This window comes from Cladophialophora yegresii (assembly GCF_000585515.1).
Source record: "Cladophialophora yegresii CBS 114405 chromosome Unknown aczIN-supercont1.5, whole genome shotgun sequence".
In the NCBI taxonomy this organism is placed as follows: domain Eukaryota; kingdom Fungi; phylum Ascomycota; class Eurotiomycetes; order Chaetothyriales; family Herpotrichiellaceae; genus Cladophialophora; species Cladophialophora yegresii.
The window spans coordinates 2,455,403-2,472,187 of NW_006913049.1; the positions used below are offsets into that span (position 1 = coordinate 2,455,403).

At 51.6% G+C, this 16,785-nt stretch overlaps 3 protein-coding genes across 3 annotated transcripts; 2 read left to right on the forward strand and 1 right to left on the reverse strand.

The window, feature by feature from the left end:
* Window positions 1-344: 344 nt before the first annotated feature.
* Window positions 345-873, reverse strand: A1O7_07615 (histone H3; the record flags this gene model as incomplete). Its single annotated transcript, XM_007761612.1, has 3 exons — window positions 345-564; window positions 619-772; window positions 837-873. 3 exons carry the CDS (start codon window positions 871-873, stop codon window positions 345-347), a joined length of 411 nt encoding a protein of 136 aa, XP_007759802.1.
* Window positions 874-1,646: 773 nt separating this feature from the next.
* A1O7_07616 (histone H4) lies at window positions 1,647-2,012 on the forward strand (the record flags this gene model as incomplete). Its single annotated transcript, XM_007761613.1, has 2 exons — window positions 1,647-1,873; window positions 1,928-2,012. 2 exons carry the CDS (start codon window positions 1,647-1,649, stop codon window positions 2,010-2,012), a joined length of 312 nt encoding a protein of 103 aa, XP_007759803.1.
* A 5,087-nt stretch (window positions 2,013-7,099) lies between these two features.
* A1O7_07617 (26S proteasome regulatory subunit N4) lies at window positions 7,100-8,680 on the forward strand (the record flags this gene model as incomplete). The annotated part of the gene is made up of 1 exon (XM_007761614.1): window positions 7,100-8,680. One exon carries the CDS (start codon window positions 7,100-7,102, stop codon window positions 8,678-8,680), a length of 1,581 nt encoding a protein of 526 aa, XP_007759804.1.
* Window positions 8,681-16,785: the final 8,105 nt, after the last annotated feature.

Below are 16,785 nucleotides of genomic sequence, written 5' to 3' on the forward strand. Positions count from 1 at the left end.
GGGAACCAAGGCAGGATTCTGTTTGTCTGATGCGTTGATCTGAACTGTATTCAGATTCTATCTGATGCAGCACATATTTGCTGTCCAGATCAAGTCTCGTGATGACTGCTAACCATGCTGTGATGTACAAGCACAAGCAGGGAGCAAGAGGACGCCAAATTTCCCAGTAACCACCCCATGTTCAATGTCGGAAAAAGCAATACAGCAATACAAGCCCTGTGTGAATCATCCATTTCGCCGTTGTGTCATTCGTGAAAACCCCATGCTCAAACCACTTCATGCCTCAACCTTCCCATGTACCAGAGTGTCATGATCGAGGAGTTGAAAGCAGCACAAGCTGTCATCTAAGATCGCTCACCACGGAGACGACGGGCGAGCTGGATGTCCTTGGACTGGATGGTGACACGCTTGGCATGGATGGCGCAGAGGTTGGTATCTTCGAAGAGCGAGACGAGATAGGCCTCGACGGACTCTTGAAGAGCACCGATGGCTGAAGACTGGAATCGGAGGTCGGACTTGAAGTCTTGCGCAATTTCTCGGACGAGACGTTGGAAGGGGAGTTTTCTGTGATGGTCAGTTAGTTGACGGTGACAATGCAGTGACATGAGCATCACATACCGGATCAGGAGCTCAGTGGACTTCTGGTAGCGACGGATCTCACGGAGAGCGACGGTACCAGGCTTGTAGCGATGGGGCTTCTTGACACCTCCGGTGCTGGGGGCAGACTTGCGAGCGGCCTTGGAGGCGAGCTGCTTTCTTGGGGCCTTGCCACCTGGAGACAAGAGTCAGCGATATTGTTCGGATGCGATGATGAGGCTGCTGTGAGCACAACTTACCAGTGGACTTGCGAGCGGTTTGCTTGGTACGAGCCATTGCGGATGGATGATTTGATGATTGAAGGTGTAAGTGCTGATGATGAAGAGTTGGCTGAATGAGATGATGAGTGAGGCTGATGAGGAAAGGAAGATGAGTGGTTGGGGTGGGGGAGAGGGAGATATTTGTAGGGGAAAGGATTGCGCAGGCACGTGCTTGGCGTGATCTGGTGCAGGCGTGATTGATGCACTTTGCAAGTGACAGGCAGCTGCGGGCAAAGTGGCCGTGACTGATTATTCGCAAAAAGAAAGTGCTCAGATCAGGGCTGCAAAAGCTCTATGATTTTGCGCTGCACTTTTGCAGTGATCCAAAACGCTGCCGAATTGGGCCTGACCCGGTGCTTGGCGTCACCACATCAAGATCTCACGAACCGCTCTGCGCCTCTATATCGCAGCAACCACAACGCGATCCATATGATCAATTGCATTAACTACTTTAGAAATGATCTCACAGGCTATGCGACGCTTACACTCGGAAGATCAGTAGATCCAACCGGTGGTGGTTGAGAAATCAGTGTATCTTCGTTCATTGCAGCTGGTGTGCATGGCGATTGCATTTGTCGGATATGATTTCTGATTGGCTGTGATCTGAACACGCGCGGGTTGATTTTTGGGCGCGCCACTGGCACTTCCGGGGGATAATAAACATCCCCCACCACGCGCCTCCAACCAGTCTTCATCCACCATCTCCATCCGTGCAAAGTACCAGATCTTGACCAGCTCTCATACCACTTTTCAAGTCTCTTCAATCAACTTCTCCAACACTTCATCAACATGACTGGACGTGGCAAAGGTGGCAAGGGCCTCGGCAAGGGCGGTGCGAAGAGACATCGCAAGATTTTGCGTGACAACATCCAGGGCATCACCAAGCCTGCCATCAGACGTCTCGCCCGTCGTGGCGGTGTCAAGCGTATCTCTGCCATGATCTACGAAGAGACCCGAGGTGTCCTCAAGACCTTCCTCGAGGGTGTCATCCGAGATGCCGTCACCTACACTGAACAGTGAGTATTCCTCAGACACATCGATCCTCGAGCATTTGCTAACATCCTCCCCAGCGCCAAACGAAAGACTGTCACTTCTCTCGACGTCGTATACGCGCTCAAACGACAAGGCAGAACCCTCTACGGTTTCGGTGGTTAAACATTTATCTGTTACGACATCGTTCTCGAGTGTATCGTGCTTGTTGTCATCCACGGCATGGTTGCTCCTCTTGCTTGCTTTGAGTTTCGGGGTGGTTCGGCATTGACATGGGTTTTGATCAATGGGGTTGTCCTGGGAGGTTCACGGTTATGAATGGAATGGCAAATCAAACACATCGGTGCCTTGACCTGCAATGATGTATCATACAGGCGCTGTGCCTCGAGCAGCCTGCTCCGGCGTTGACAGATAGCTGAGCCATGACATAAAGCATAGGCATCAGCATCAATACAGAACAACACTTGAAAACCATGAAAATGTCCTGGTGCCCTGTGATTCTTCGTCTGCGCGTCATCTTTGCTCTGGCTTTTGCGTTGCCAGGTAGATGATTTCTACCAAGGATTCTCCCGACAACTGCGTGACTGTGCTCTTGGAAGCGAGCCCCCGGACGATGGTGGCGGAGGGCAGTTACGTACTCGAATGCATCCAGATCCATGACCATGTTGAACATGAGCCTCATCACGCATATCATTTCGTGAATTCTACGTTCGTTTCTGCACAGTGCCACCGTAAAAGGTTCGAACTTTAGGCGAGGATGGTGAGGAAGACATGACCAGCTAAATCTGTCCCTGGTGAGCAAAACAAGACATGCAACGCGAGCAATGGCTCATGAAGGGAGGACAGGGCTGGATTGCGTGATAGCCAGGGTGAACGGAACGGCTGCCATGAGCTTGCGCATGCTGAGAAGGGTCAAGATGAAGACGCTGAGGTGACGCAGGAAGTTGCTGAGCGTATGTACCCTTGACCAGTGACGGCTGGGGATGGTGAGCGGACTGACACGATGTTGAAAGCCGCCCATTCGATTGTGGACCACGAGTTCGCGCATGATAGGAACCGTGTCGGGACAATAATGGCGTGAGGCGAAGGCTGCAATCCGGCAATAGTACTGTACGTCCTAGAGGCACAGAGGACTTCTCATATCATGCCACTCGGGCAGCAAGTAGACAGGTGACATGGGTCCGTCTTGACTCGACTGTGCCGTGCAGCCTATGCTACCTAGGTTGATGAATTACTGTTCCTACGGCCATCGGATGTGTGTCTCGTCTCGGGCACGGCATGTCCTTTGGGACTGCCACTTCCCGAGTTCGCTCGACCGGTTTGCTGGGCCAGTGTAAACGCGCCGTCTACGGCCTTTTCGCTGAATGGAGGAATACTGTAAGAAGAGTTGCCCGTGAGCCCGGTGCCCAAGGCTGTCGATCTGTCGTGAAAGCTTGAGGGTAGACGATCATCATGAGTCGTACAATCAATGACTAGCACGGCATCTACATGGTCTACACAAGTAATAACTGCTCCGCGCAACCACTTCGTGGCGCTCGAAAGATGCTCACACCTCTCTTTTGGACAGCAGCAAAATGTGTGTATATCTCAGCTTACCTTGAACTTGAAAACTTCCATCGACTCCGGACTACGGATAGGGCTAAAGCCTCGAACAATCGTCACGCTGACCGTGGCTCAGAGGCTAGTTAATCCGTCCATGCTAGCAAATCGCAATGGATCTTTCGAGCAAATACTAGTGATAGCAAATCGGCAATTGCATGACCTTTTCCAGCAGTCCTGGACACACTTGCTTGCTGAAATACGCTTCCGTCCTGAACGGCACGCTTCCGAGTCATTTCCTCCCTTCACCGCGACCAGCGATACGATACGAGCTGGAGCAGTGTGTGACAGCCAAGTGCACGAGCACAGCTGGAAAACTCTGTGTTGCGAGAATCCAGCACAGTGAGATACATGTCTGCGGAGGAGTCTCCGTGTAACGCCGTCCTGGACGTAACAGTCTCCGATGTGCTAATATGGGATACGATGCGGAATAATGTCGCTCAGCGAGCGGCTCTTCCTGCTCTACTGTGTACCGTATACCATGTGCCTGCCACATGAGGCTGCTGGCTGGGTGGACCTCCCCAATGGAGTATGCCCTGCCCTATGCGCCGGAAAGCGGAGTGCCGCATGGTCCACCAGAGTCAATCTCGAACACTGCTGCGCAGTGTCTGCGATAATTCCGAGGACCTCGCTCCCGATCCCGACAAGCGTCTTGCGGGGTTGGGCTGCCACATGGCAAACTTCTGGCGAAGGGGATGCGCCACAACCTTACGCACATCGTCGGCGCCCCTGTGTCCACCAGCGACTGACTACAGAGGGAAATCCTCGTTCGACGAGGTGTGCACCGTAGATTTCATCGGTCTCTCCAGATGTGGTACATGTGGCGGTGCAGCGTTGAGGAACCACGATTTTTAGAGCTGAATGGGCCACGTCCCCGACACAACCGGGAAACAGGGAGTCCTGGGCGCGAGTCTTGGTGTCCAAGTATCCAACGTGCCAGTCGCGACAAGGCTTTCAGCTCATCGCTTTCCTACGAAGCATATTGGGAGTCCTGTCCTAATCATTGGTTGCGGCCGTGCCGATAACTGATGGGTTCACAACCTTCCTGCAAAGGACGCTCGGGCGATACCATGGCAAGCCTCACCTAGAATGAGTGACAGGACGAAATACTGTTTACACAGATCCCGATAGTCCTGTCAAGATGTCTGATAGGGTTCGTCGGCAATTGCTGGATAAGATCGGGAGACCCCATTCCTAGCACGGAGTACAGAGACTTGACGGGGGCTGCGCCTACCACAACGGGCTAGAGTTGTTGTACGGTTGAGGGTTACACAGTAGATCTGTGGTGCGGAGAGTCCAGAGCCGATGCAGGCCATCAACACGGGGTGCGCCGATTGTAGCCGGCACTTGTCCTTACGGTGCAATATACCCGCCAATCAGTGTGCGCAGCACAGCGAACAGAATTTTTATCTCAGCTCCCGGGTACTGGGCGGCTTCTGGACCGAGGCTTGGATTCAATAATCGACCCCACTTTCGTGGTTCCAGCCTTATGCCCAGATGCCCTAAAGCAATGCAACCGCAGCTCGGCACGTTCCTGCATGCTAGACGAAAGAAAGTCGAATTCTAAGAGGAACTAGAAGTGGAGCACTAGACAGATGGGTAAACCCCACCCTCAGCAGCAAATGTTGAGAAAGAAGAGTCTACAGCTCAGTTCAATAGTCCCAAGCCGGTCTCATCACTGCCCCAAACCACGCCAGCTTACTCGTATCGCACGGTGTCTTAGAAAGCGGCAGAGAGAAACAAGCTGACTTTCGGCTACGCGGAGAAAAAGACCTCTTGGGTTAGAAGTACGAGTTACGAGGTACCTGCTGGGACATGGCCATCTGCCTGATCTGCAGGGCTATGCATCGAACCGAAGCATATCCGAGCCCTTGGGGTGATTTCTAATTAGCCTGTTACTGCACCACGCATAGATGAGCTGAGAGAATGCGGTTGTCTCAGGCAATGATCACTTGCGGCCGATAAGTTAACCAGCTCACGCATTATTATTCCCGTGGATAACGAACAAAGCTATTGTTATGGGGGCGTACCTCACCTTGGGAACGGTGACATGGTTAACGCAAGTATGTCGCGCAAGTAAATGTCGCACCGTCCTAGAGTATGGAGTAGAGTGTGCATGTGAGGCTAAACTCGATGACAAAGACAGTGAGTGGCCTGAGTAGAACCGGGTCCGACGGGTCTCGCGACATTCTAGAATCCGAGGAGAAGAACTTGTCCAACGATGCGGCTTACAGCAGCGAGAGTATTCCGTAGGCCTGGATTCCCGGGATCGCTCGGGCTGTCGTAATTTATAGACGGCGATTGGACGGACAAACAGCACAGCCACAGTAGCGAGTCGGACGACGTCAGCCTGCCAAGTCGCTCACTTGGTGCAGCCCATGATTACACTCAGAACCGTACTCGCAGATCGTACGGAGTATCTAGCCCGTAACAGTAAGGAGAGCGAGTTTCATGGACGACATGGTGAAAGCGTCAAATCAGTCTCGTCGCTACCATTACGAGTACACGATAGGCACTTCGTCGAAGCGACGGTCGAGGAAATCAGAAATAGCCCGACAAGCTTGCGGAGGACGTGGTATTGCGAACCGACAAGACGACCTGGACAAGCAGCAACTTGCTTATGGTTACGGGTGAAAGGTGACATGTCACTGTTGGGCTGAGAACTCTGCTTATTTCAGGGTCTAGGCTCAAGTGCAACACCCGAGAGTCACCGAGAGTCACCCTGGCTGAGCGCACCCAGAGGCAGCTGGTGTAGGTTTTACCAGCAAATACCCAATGTTACGGCTAATGGCAGGTACGACCAATCGCAGGCCACGTATAGCCGAAGCAGGTCTTGCCGCTTGAGCAGCCAGTTGAGGGTTTTGACCCTCTTGCGACTGCCCTGATCCGATCGTCCACGGTCAAACCGCTCACTGGCATCCCGGTCGGCGCCTTGGCCTATCGCAGGCAACCGCTCGTGAGATCCTTGTCATCGCCGACGTCACCCCCCACCATCATTCAATGAAGCGCTCACCCTGACAGTTTTCCCTGCATCGTCCGCTTGCTGTTGCCCTCGTGTCTTCCGGCCGATGGTCATGGCCGATTCCTCAACATCACTCAACAATCAGACGTAACCTCAGCACAAGGACATCCCTCTTTTTCCACAATTACCCTATTCGTACCTACTGCACCTGGGTTGGAAGTCTCAAAAATCATTCCCTCCCCGGACGAAATCAAAGACCATATTTGACCAAGTCAAGTCCGCCACATCACCGATACGTCCGTTCCATACCTCGCTCTCTTCTATCCTTTTCGACATCGGTCTGTCGTCAGCCCCGTGATCGCTCGGATACTCAAATATCCTACTCGCTTATAGATTTGCCACTCGGTCCTTCCCATCCGCTCTCCCATTCCTACCTGCGAGTCCACGGTACACATACGCCAAACCCAACCTATCCACGCTTCTCTGTACATTACCAAGCCCTTAACAATCCTCACACCTGAGCGACTATACAACAGATTCGAAGTCTTTGATTTGCACCGGCGTCAATCTTCGCCTCCTTCCACTCACAAGTCTACAACCCTTGATGCAATCAACGACCTCGCAATCACAGAGTCCTACGGTGCGCATACAGAACTCGAGCCCTAGGCCGACACCTTCAACACAACCACCCATGCTGGCCCAAGCTGCACTGGTGGGTGGATGGAATGACGGGTATAACAGCCCTGGGGGATACTTGAGCGCACTGCCAAAGAACTTTCAAGACCAGAGATTCCACAAACGAGATTCGTCGGGGTCCTCTGTAACGTCGGTTGGCCCGCCTTCGCCTCTCAACCACAATACTATATACCCCCACATCGTCGCCACATCTGACTCGAGTTTTCCACCTGCTTACGACTTTGACTACTCACAAACTCCACACACAGCCAAGTCAGAAACTCCGATGATGTATCCGGGAAACTTTGGCCCCGTCGACATGAGGAGGATACAATCGACAGGCGCCGACGAACGTGCGTCATATGGTCTGTCTGCGCCTCAGTCGGTGTCGACAATGAGTCACAATTCTCCAGCGACACCGCAGACTACATATGAACCCGAGTACGACGTGAAGCGCGAATATGGTGAGAGCAAGAGCGCAGTCGACGACATGGTCGATTACTTACAATTCGAGTCAGGGTACACCAACGCATACCAGCAATCATTACAGGATGTCTTTCCTGACCAGCATTTTGCCAACCCAATGGCCTACTCGCAACCGCCTCAGCAGAACATGCAGCGTTTGCCCGTCAATTCCCACAGGCAGAACATGATGGCCGAAAGACTTCAAGCAGCACAGCAAGATCACTTGCGAACGAACTCACCCACCTCGAACCCCCGGGACAAGTCCCCTTTCAGGCAGAACTCGCCGTACAGCATGCCCGCTCCTGCACAAAGACCGCAACCTACGCTACAGAAACAACGTACCTCGATATCACCGAAGGAGTTGATGCTGGACGAGCATGACCTTGACGATCACGCGACGCCGTTGTTTGCTCCAGATCAGTCACAATCTATGTTCGCAAACCGTAGAAACCCATCGAATCTTTCGAGTTTCTACACGCCGACAAGCGAGCAATCGATGCAAATGCCGCAACAATATCCCTTCGTCAGTCAGCCGTCACGGCAGTCTACGCAGGCGGGAATGCAGGACGTCACGCCGGATTTTCCGGCTCACATGATCTCGATGGAATCAACGGCGGACGAAGCGTCGGAGCCTTCTGGTAGTCAACAGTCGATGCAGAAGCCTAGGCTCCAGCCACAAGTCCAAAGTGCTGCGCCCCAGCACCAACAGACACCACAGCAGCGACCGGTCGACACGTCATCTGACGCAGGCACATACTCGTGTACGTATCACGGTTGTCACCTGAGGTTCGATACGCCAGCCAAACTGCAGAAACACAAGAGAGAAGGCCATCGACAGGTGTCACCTTCTGCATCGCCCAACCTGGCTCTGCGCAACTCGCAAGCCGGACCTCACCGCTGCGACCGGATTAATCCTAGCACGGGAAAGCCTTGCAACTCAATCTTCTCCCGGCCTTACGATCTCACGAGGCATGAGGACACGATTCACAACAACCGCAAAATGAAGGTCCGGTGCCACTTGTGCACGGAGGAGAAGACCTTCTCGCGTAATGATGCGCTTACACGACACATGCGCGTGGTCCACCCCGATGTTGACTGGGTTGGCAAGCAAAAGCGAAAGAGCGCAAAATGAAGCGACTGGAACAACCACGACAAAATGGTGTTGCGACTGAGTCGGCCATCATCAGACAATCGCAAAGCAATTTACGAATGAAGTAGCGGAAACAGACAAACGCCTGTTGATTGATCGGTTTACAACCTCTGGTCCTCGAGCCAAGTCCGACGCAATGCAACGCATCCGTGTACACTACCCCTTTCACACGTTGTACGACCATCTGGGATGCCCGAAAAGGCGGCCTCGCGTTGCTTTTTCAGCACTCGTCACGGCGTGGCTTGCTCGCATGGAGGGATTTTTCGGGGCGAGAAACTTTCCTTTGGGTATGGGGTTGCCGCTTAGGTCAGCAGGCCCGGCGATGACGTATGACATCATGAACGATCAGGGTTCGGTTAGCGGGATAAAAATGGCGCCAATGACATTCTCGGATGAAGCATGGCGTCAGGCGCGAATGAGATCAGGCACATCTGCCTGTAGACACTGCGAGGCTGGCTCGGGGTTTGGTTTGAGCATATGGGGAAAATTTCAATGGGTACAAAAAATTGTTGTCTTGGTTTTTGATCTCCCAGGGTTTGATCGTTCGAAGAATCATGACCAAAGAGCTGGCACCGGCGAGTGCCTTGGGTGGACAAACTAGCTGCGCCGGAGCGCATTGCATCTGGTCTGGTACTGCACTCATAGACTGTACAACAGCTTGTTCATACGTCACCATGGGATCTTGTATATGAAGTCATGTCATGGGTCAGGATAGATGCAATCGTGGCATGATACAGCAAAGTCGTCAATTAGCTGGTTTCTTGATTGAAATCAATCCACATCAGGAACGGATCACTCCGGTGTCATCTCGGATTGACCGCATTGCCGTCTCCGTCCTTTTCGGCTCGTCTCGTTCCTCAACACGGTCGGGTACCGCACAGAGCACAGCCGGGGTTTGGACCTCGGGAGGTTGACTGGAGGTGTTCGACTTTGCCCCGATGTCCCCTCGACTCCAGCAGAGGGATACGAGCAAGTCCGCTAGCTTTCACTCCGTTCTCCCTCGAAGGTTGTTATCCTAGCCCATCCCATTCAAGGTGCACTTGTCTAGCATACAAGTACCACCAAGCTGTCCTGATACAGTTTTTAGTTTTGGCGAGTCGCCCAGCCATCTTAGATGCATGCACTCGATGGCCAGATACCATAACGTCCCAGCAAAAGTGGATTGAGATGCGCCAAACGCCGGATGGAATAGGGAAGTTTACGACTCCGGTACTATTGTGTATGTATGTATGATTGTGCGTACTTACAGTAGTCAACCGGAGGCCGTCGAAGAACCATTGTCGAGGAGACGTAAGCAGCCATCCGGAACTATCAAAATCCCTATACCCAGAGTATCGCTACTTTCTAGAGACAAGACCTCTCCACAAAAAAGTCTGCCCTTTCTACTCTGTAGGGAAAGGCGATATGTATAGCTTGGCTGCTCTTGCTTTGTTCCTTGAGCTCCGCCTGCGTTTCGACTATTAGTATCGCTCATGTCGGTTGGGTAGGATACGAAGGGGCCAGGGACGCTCTGTTCTGCAGATTAGGGCCTTCTGGAGCCACCAGATGCTATGAGTAGGATACATACTATGTTCACGTAAGGAGACCCATCTTAGAACTGGAATTGGGCAACAAAAGGATGACAGACTGCGCAGTGCACTGAGATTCCGTCGCGGCAGTTGAACACACGCGCAATTACGTCTCTGGACAAGCCGTACTGTAGATACAATGTAAGTGCATGGTGGTCAGTGGTCAGTGGTCTCCATCGGAACGCGCAAGTAGCCCGCCACAAAAAAGGTGGTGGTTTTCTAGGGTTAGGGTTACAGCCCCGGGACTTACTTTTGTGACCGCGCATAATTGGTACCTTCCGTGGAACCTCACTTTTCCAAGCTCCCCATACTACTAGGATGATTATAAATGCCTGCCGCCTTCTATCGATAACAATAAGCTCATGCGACATCATGCGGAAGTCGACAATATAGGCCACAGAAGGCGCGCCTGTCGCAGTCTTGAGAATGCAGAGCTTTACACTCGGACTGCACACTTGCACCCACACAGCGCACACCGACACCACGGCTGCGCCAACCGCCGCGTAGGACCGAGAACTACTAGATGTATCGAGAGGCGGAATGCACGATTCACCTCAGTACATGTTCCCCCGGCAGCGAGCAGTCAATCATGCTGAGGTGTTTCCACCACGTGTACAGCGAACGAACCCGGCGGGCGCTGGCGCTTACGTCCGGACTCCCATCGTTCCCGCTTCTACATGCATTCGCCCACAGACATTCATGGTAAGTACTTACATCTTACAGTCCCAGTTATAGTGAATGCCACAACGGGAATTGCTCTCGCTGGCGCCTACAGCCGGGCTTCTGCCGCAACCATTCTACCGCGGACTGGAAGTCGCGAGGTCGAGCGCACCTGGAGTTTTAGAACGACTCGAAGGTTGTACGCCCATCGAAAGTACGAACCAAGTACTACATCTAAGTACTTACAGTATTAAGTACATATTTGGGTGGCTTACAGTATCCCGTGAACATCGGACCCAGGCGCTTTTGCGGAGGCGAGAAAGTCAATTGCAGTCCGACGAGGGAGGATCTTCAAGGCGTTGGCCGGGCTCGTCAGCCGGACATGGATTCTGTGCAAAGGAGTTGCCCGGGCTCCGGGAGATGCACCGCAGGGCGGCTGAACATATCTTTGACCAGTGTACTCCGTATGTACAGGAGGCATGTTCGCACAGCCGAAACTTTGAAAGGACAGCGGACCAAAGCGCACGCAGTCAAGTTCACGAGCAAGTTCAAGGACGTCTGCGCACGGTTCAAGTTTAACACGATGCGATGCGATCTATGGGGATGGTGCCATCCCTCCATGCTGTCCATTATGTACAGTACAGTACATAGTACCTACTGTTTGTTGATCGGACCTTGCATCGATGTTACATACGACATGGGTCTTGAAAAATGTCTCGCGTTCAATTCAAGTTCAAGTCAAGTTCAAAAGTTATTGATGATCGGAAGGACTCGACGCGGCCGTCGGATCAAAGCTCAGACATGGATTACGGCCGTGCAAATCTGAATGCAGTGCTGAGTGGGAATCTCTGTCCAGGGGACTGCAAAGGGCGGATGGAAACTTAAACTTTGACGGCGGCTGGCAGAGAGAACGTCACAGTAAAAGGGCAGTCGGTTCAACTAGAGTTCAGTTCTATAAGTTCGTTCGTGCCTTTTACTCACAACAGCACAACGATTAATTGTCCCTCACTTGATGTACAAACTTGATGTAACCTCACGCCTAAACCTTATCAACACCTGAACCTCGTCAACGCTCACCTAAACCTCTACCCTGCATTAGAATAGTAACTTTGAAGTTGCTTCTAATTTAACTAGGCTAGCATATGTATTAAATGGTTATCTGTAAGGTAACGTATTATAAGTACTAAGTTCTAAGTTAAGGTAGTGTTAATATAGAAGTACTATATATATACAGATATATATATATATTATATTATAGAGGTAAAGCTTAATCTAGGGCTATCATATCTTAAGTTAGTAGAATAGTAAAAATACTAAAATTTAAAAAGCTAAGCTTATTAAAGCGAATTTCGTACTCCTCTTAAGATTATCTACCCTTAGGACTCTAGCTAGCCCGGATTAGGCGAGTTAGAGTATGTAGATTATATGTTAAAATTACTTGTTTTCTGGGTTTAATTCTGTACTAATATACTTTAGTTTAGAATCACCACCAGTTCACCTTCAGTCCACCTCCAGCCCGAGCCAGCTCGGTTCCAGCTCAGTTCCAACCCGGTTCCAGCCCAGTCCCAGCTCGGTCCCAGCCCGGTTCCAGCTCGGTTCCAGCCTCGGCCAGCTTAACTGCAGCCTAGGCGAAACACTACTATAGAATACTTTACTATATAGTATATCTTGAAAAGAACTGAGCTGTTAGTATCTTAGGACAGGGCACTGTAACACTACTGGTACTAGTACTAAGTATGTGTATTTGAGAAGGCATCTGACACTGTCTTTAAGAAGCATCTGATATTTCCCAGACGCCTCTCGGATACTAGTACTTATCGGAAACTTTCTCCATACTGATTCAGACTCTACTGCGTACATAATATAGAGTAACCTAAGAGGGTAGAACCAAGCGCCGTGTCACTTATACAGTATTTCCTTCATTCTAAGCACTGAGTGTTCTAATCTCTTCCCTCGGTTGGAAACTTCAGGCTAGCTTGCTACTAGTACTAGTAGTATTGAATTACTAGTAACTTTAGAGCGGTTCATTGGCGATTGGAAAGTAAGTACATACTTAGTCCTTACTAGTAATACTAGTAGTACATAGAGTATTAGATCAGTTTAAGACTAAGTTTGAAGTGATCTGGAAGTGATCCATGGAAATGGTTTCTAGGCACTTAGATCTAGCAGATCTAGATTACTAAGTCTCAGATCTCTTTTAAGATTACTTACCTCAGATCAGTCTTAACTCGCTCTCAATTCAATTCGAAATAAGTACTGGAAGTATATAACTCCCTTCCAGACTGCACCTGGCTCGGGATACACTCGGCTTTAGACTGAGTTAGACCCTATGGGAGAGGCAGGGGAGTACTATTACTTAGTACTATGTAGTCTCCAGATCGTCTTACGTTCGAGCCACCACTCCAGATTTCCCGCTCGGGGTGGCTCGTTACGACTACTTAGTACCCACGGTTCGATTTCGTCAGCAGGCACTGGCACCAGTAATGCACATGATGGTCCGGTCGCCGCTTTACACGGCTAGAACATACGCCTTATGTACTCCGTATGGCGTAAGTACTGTATACCGGTAGAAATACTCCGTATGCGGCCAGAAATTGCTCAGAAATACTATGTACGGATAATCTCTCGGGCCTTCGACATGCACGTTGCGCACATTACGCATTAGGGCAGCCTCGCGCGAGCTCGCGGTAGATCGCGGCGAATAAGTAAAGTAATCCGAAATATTAGTGCGACGGAGAGAACCCTATCGCGTGGCGTGGCATGGTCCATGCCGTCCGTGGACGATGCGCAAGTTTGAAGTTAGATGGAATCGACCACACAGGTGAGTCGATATGATGTCCAGAAACGGAAGAGGCAAAGTCATCGGGCATGTCTCGGCTGTGGCAAACGACTTCTCAAGCGGAAAAGATCCTGTTGCGAACGGGGGACAAGGTGACAGGGCAAAACTTTCTGCTTCCCGGACCACAGATGACCTCATCAGCAGTGGTGGTACGAGGTAGGATCAATGTGAGTATGGCAGCGAGTGTGAGCAGTGCAGATAATTCCGGTAGAATGTAACGAATGCTGTTTACAAGAGTGGAAGGATGACCCATTTTGTAAGGGTACGCAGTATTCGGGTCGGTATGACGGGCCGAGAGTGGTGAGATGAGGCTCTGTGATGACCTGCAGCGGTACGGAGTGCTCACCGGGTACAGTAATCACCACTTGCAACTTGCCGCTTTGCGAGGCTGAAAGCGGACAACGTGGCAAGCACGCGATGAGTTTCCAGGCTCAAGTACGTATTGATTTTTCGGAGACCGGTGGCCGATGACTACTAGTAGACACTCGTGGTTTCGCAGTGTCGATCCGAAGTAGGAAATGTGGGAACTGGTGCCAGTGGGGACCGAAAGAGCCTCCGACAGGACAACGCGGACAGGCCACAGAGACGTAGAAGGACAGCTACTGTCATTCTGACATACCATTCAACTGGTGCGCACAGTAGCAATAATTCGATAGACTTGCTGTCGAGGCTGTCACTTGCGCAACCCATGATGAGATGCTGCAAATGAACCCCATTCTTGGCCTACGTCGACGCACGTTCTGTTGGACATCTACCCCGCAAAACGACGGTGGAAATGGTGCATTGTTGTCATCGATGTCAAGCCCAAGATCAGGGCACCAGGCAAGGACTTCGGCTTTCGCTTCCGACACATCAATCGATTACGACAGGCCGAGCACATCACTGGATCATACTTTTCATTTTGATCTTGATCGTGGTAGACCCTGTGCACCAAACAGGCAAAGACAGACGAAGCCTGGGTTGAAAGTGAGCAAAAACACTTGCTCCTTGAAGCTGTATTTGTTCATTACCGGGCGTCGTACCGTATTGTGATATTTCGAGAGACCGCGGGACACTGTGGCGCAGCAGGCTGGGCTGGTGCGAGATGTCGTACAATAAACTCTCAATTTCCAGATGGTTTCGACGATTTCTTGCACCTCTGTAAGTGCCCGGACGGTGTCATTACTCGGTCGATGCAGTTTTCTCCTCGTTGTACACTTCCAGCGCCTGAGTCCACAGCAGTGTTGCGGCCTGGCCACAGACGTTCTACCACCACAAAAATGGCAGATATCCGCTCAGGATGGTCAGAGGATCACCCAGCTTTTGAAAAGACTGCAGTGCTTTGCAATCTCTTCGACGTACTAACCTCGATGTCTCGCACTGGAAGCTGCAACTTCTCTTAGGGTCAGCATCCATAGAAAGATGGTAGATGGTGGGCTGTAGTCTTCGATGTCGCGGACCCGAGGGCAGTGGCGTTTGTTGCTGCCGTGTGTCATTGACCGCGAGGTTGATGATCCCAAGGACCATCCCGTTAGAAGGCGTCCCATCCACACTGCCCTGAAGGAGGTTACGATGCTGTCGAGGTCCGTCGGAAGCCATTGTGGTCAGGTGAAACTCAGCGTCGTCAGGATCACCCGATGCGACAGAGGGGCACTGACGAAAGTTCGTGGCGTAACTGTCGGCTGGGGTGGCACTTACCATGGTCGATGCTTCTTACGCATACTGCGGTATCGTATAACTCGCGCATGGATCCGTGCTTAGAGCAGCTTTTCGGGAACAAAGACTTTCTTGACTGGGGTCGGATTGTGTATATGAAAGAACTCTTCACTATTGTATCACATCCATCTCATCCAAATCCTCACAGGCGGGCTCAAGCCGAGGCTGAACTGACAACCTGATGCTGCTCATGTTGTGGCGCGGGCTTCTTGTGTAACGGGCGAAGCAAACCGTTGTACACGTACCTCAGGTAGGCGAACTGGAGTGCTCGGCGTCGGCGATTGCCATGACAGTAGCGCACCTGTGAAGATACTCAGTACTTCTGAGCATTCGCTCAACCATGCCGCTTGATTGGTGATGGATCGTGCAGGGACCGTGCCTCTTCACTGGCGATGGATCCTCAAGGCCTGATAAGAGTCTTCATTGCCAAATCACGTCGCGAGCAAACCTGCGATCCCAGAAAGAGTCCACACATGCCACCCGCTGTTGCCCTGTTACTGAACCAATCTGCTGGTGCTGCTGATGCTGCTGATGCTGCTGGTGCTGCTGGTGCTGCTGACGGTGAAGATGACCAAGTGTGAGTTCGACTCGGACGATAGGCCCGGAGTGGCTTTCGCTTGCGTTTCTGTCGCGAGGGACAACGGTCAGGTAGGCCGACACGGGGCGTGTGTGTCTGTGTCCGGGGGGAGAGAGTAGGGGAGTTTACCAAAATTGGCGACAGACGCATTTCGATGCTAACGAGATGGAGCTTCCCGAGTTTGTTCATGGAGCGGTATGCTGAATTCTTACTATCAGCGATGCGACACTTACCATGCGGGACGAGGACATGTCACCACCAGTGACGAGGAAGCAGAACAAGAGAATCACAGAGCTCATGTACTTCCGAATCCTTTTGTGCACTATTGAATAGCTGCTCATCACAACCTCTCAAGCGGGTCTATGTCCTTGCGACCGACATTGGGGCCCAAAGGCATCAGACCATGAGTAAGAAGCAGCTGTATGCCAACGCACACCTATGCTGTGATAGCCACCCCCGTCGTCTGAAGTAAGTCTGATTGTCCATGTGAGGTGGCTAGACCCCAGCTATGGCTTGTATGCTCCCCGTGGGTGTGCCTGCCTTACATGGCAGGGGCAGGAAGGAGAAGGCGTGCCTGCCACAAGTACATGACACAAGATATACAGTCTGCAGCCAGCGAATAGGTAAGTAAGTGAGTAAGTAAGTCTTGCCTCCCTGTCTCTCGCAAGTCAACTCGTGTCGTGCCCACATCCATTCGAAAAAAAAACAAGGTCCGCCTGCGTGCGTGCATGCGCTCGAGTATGCTTCT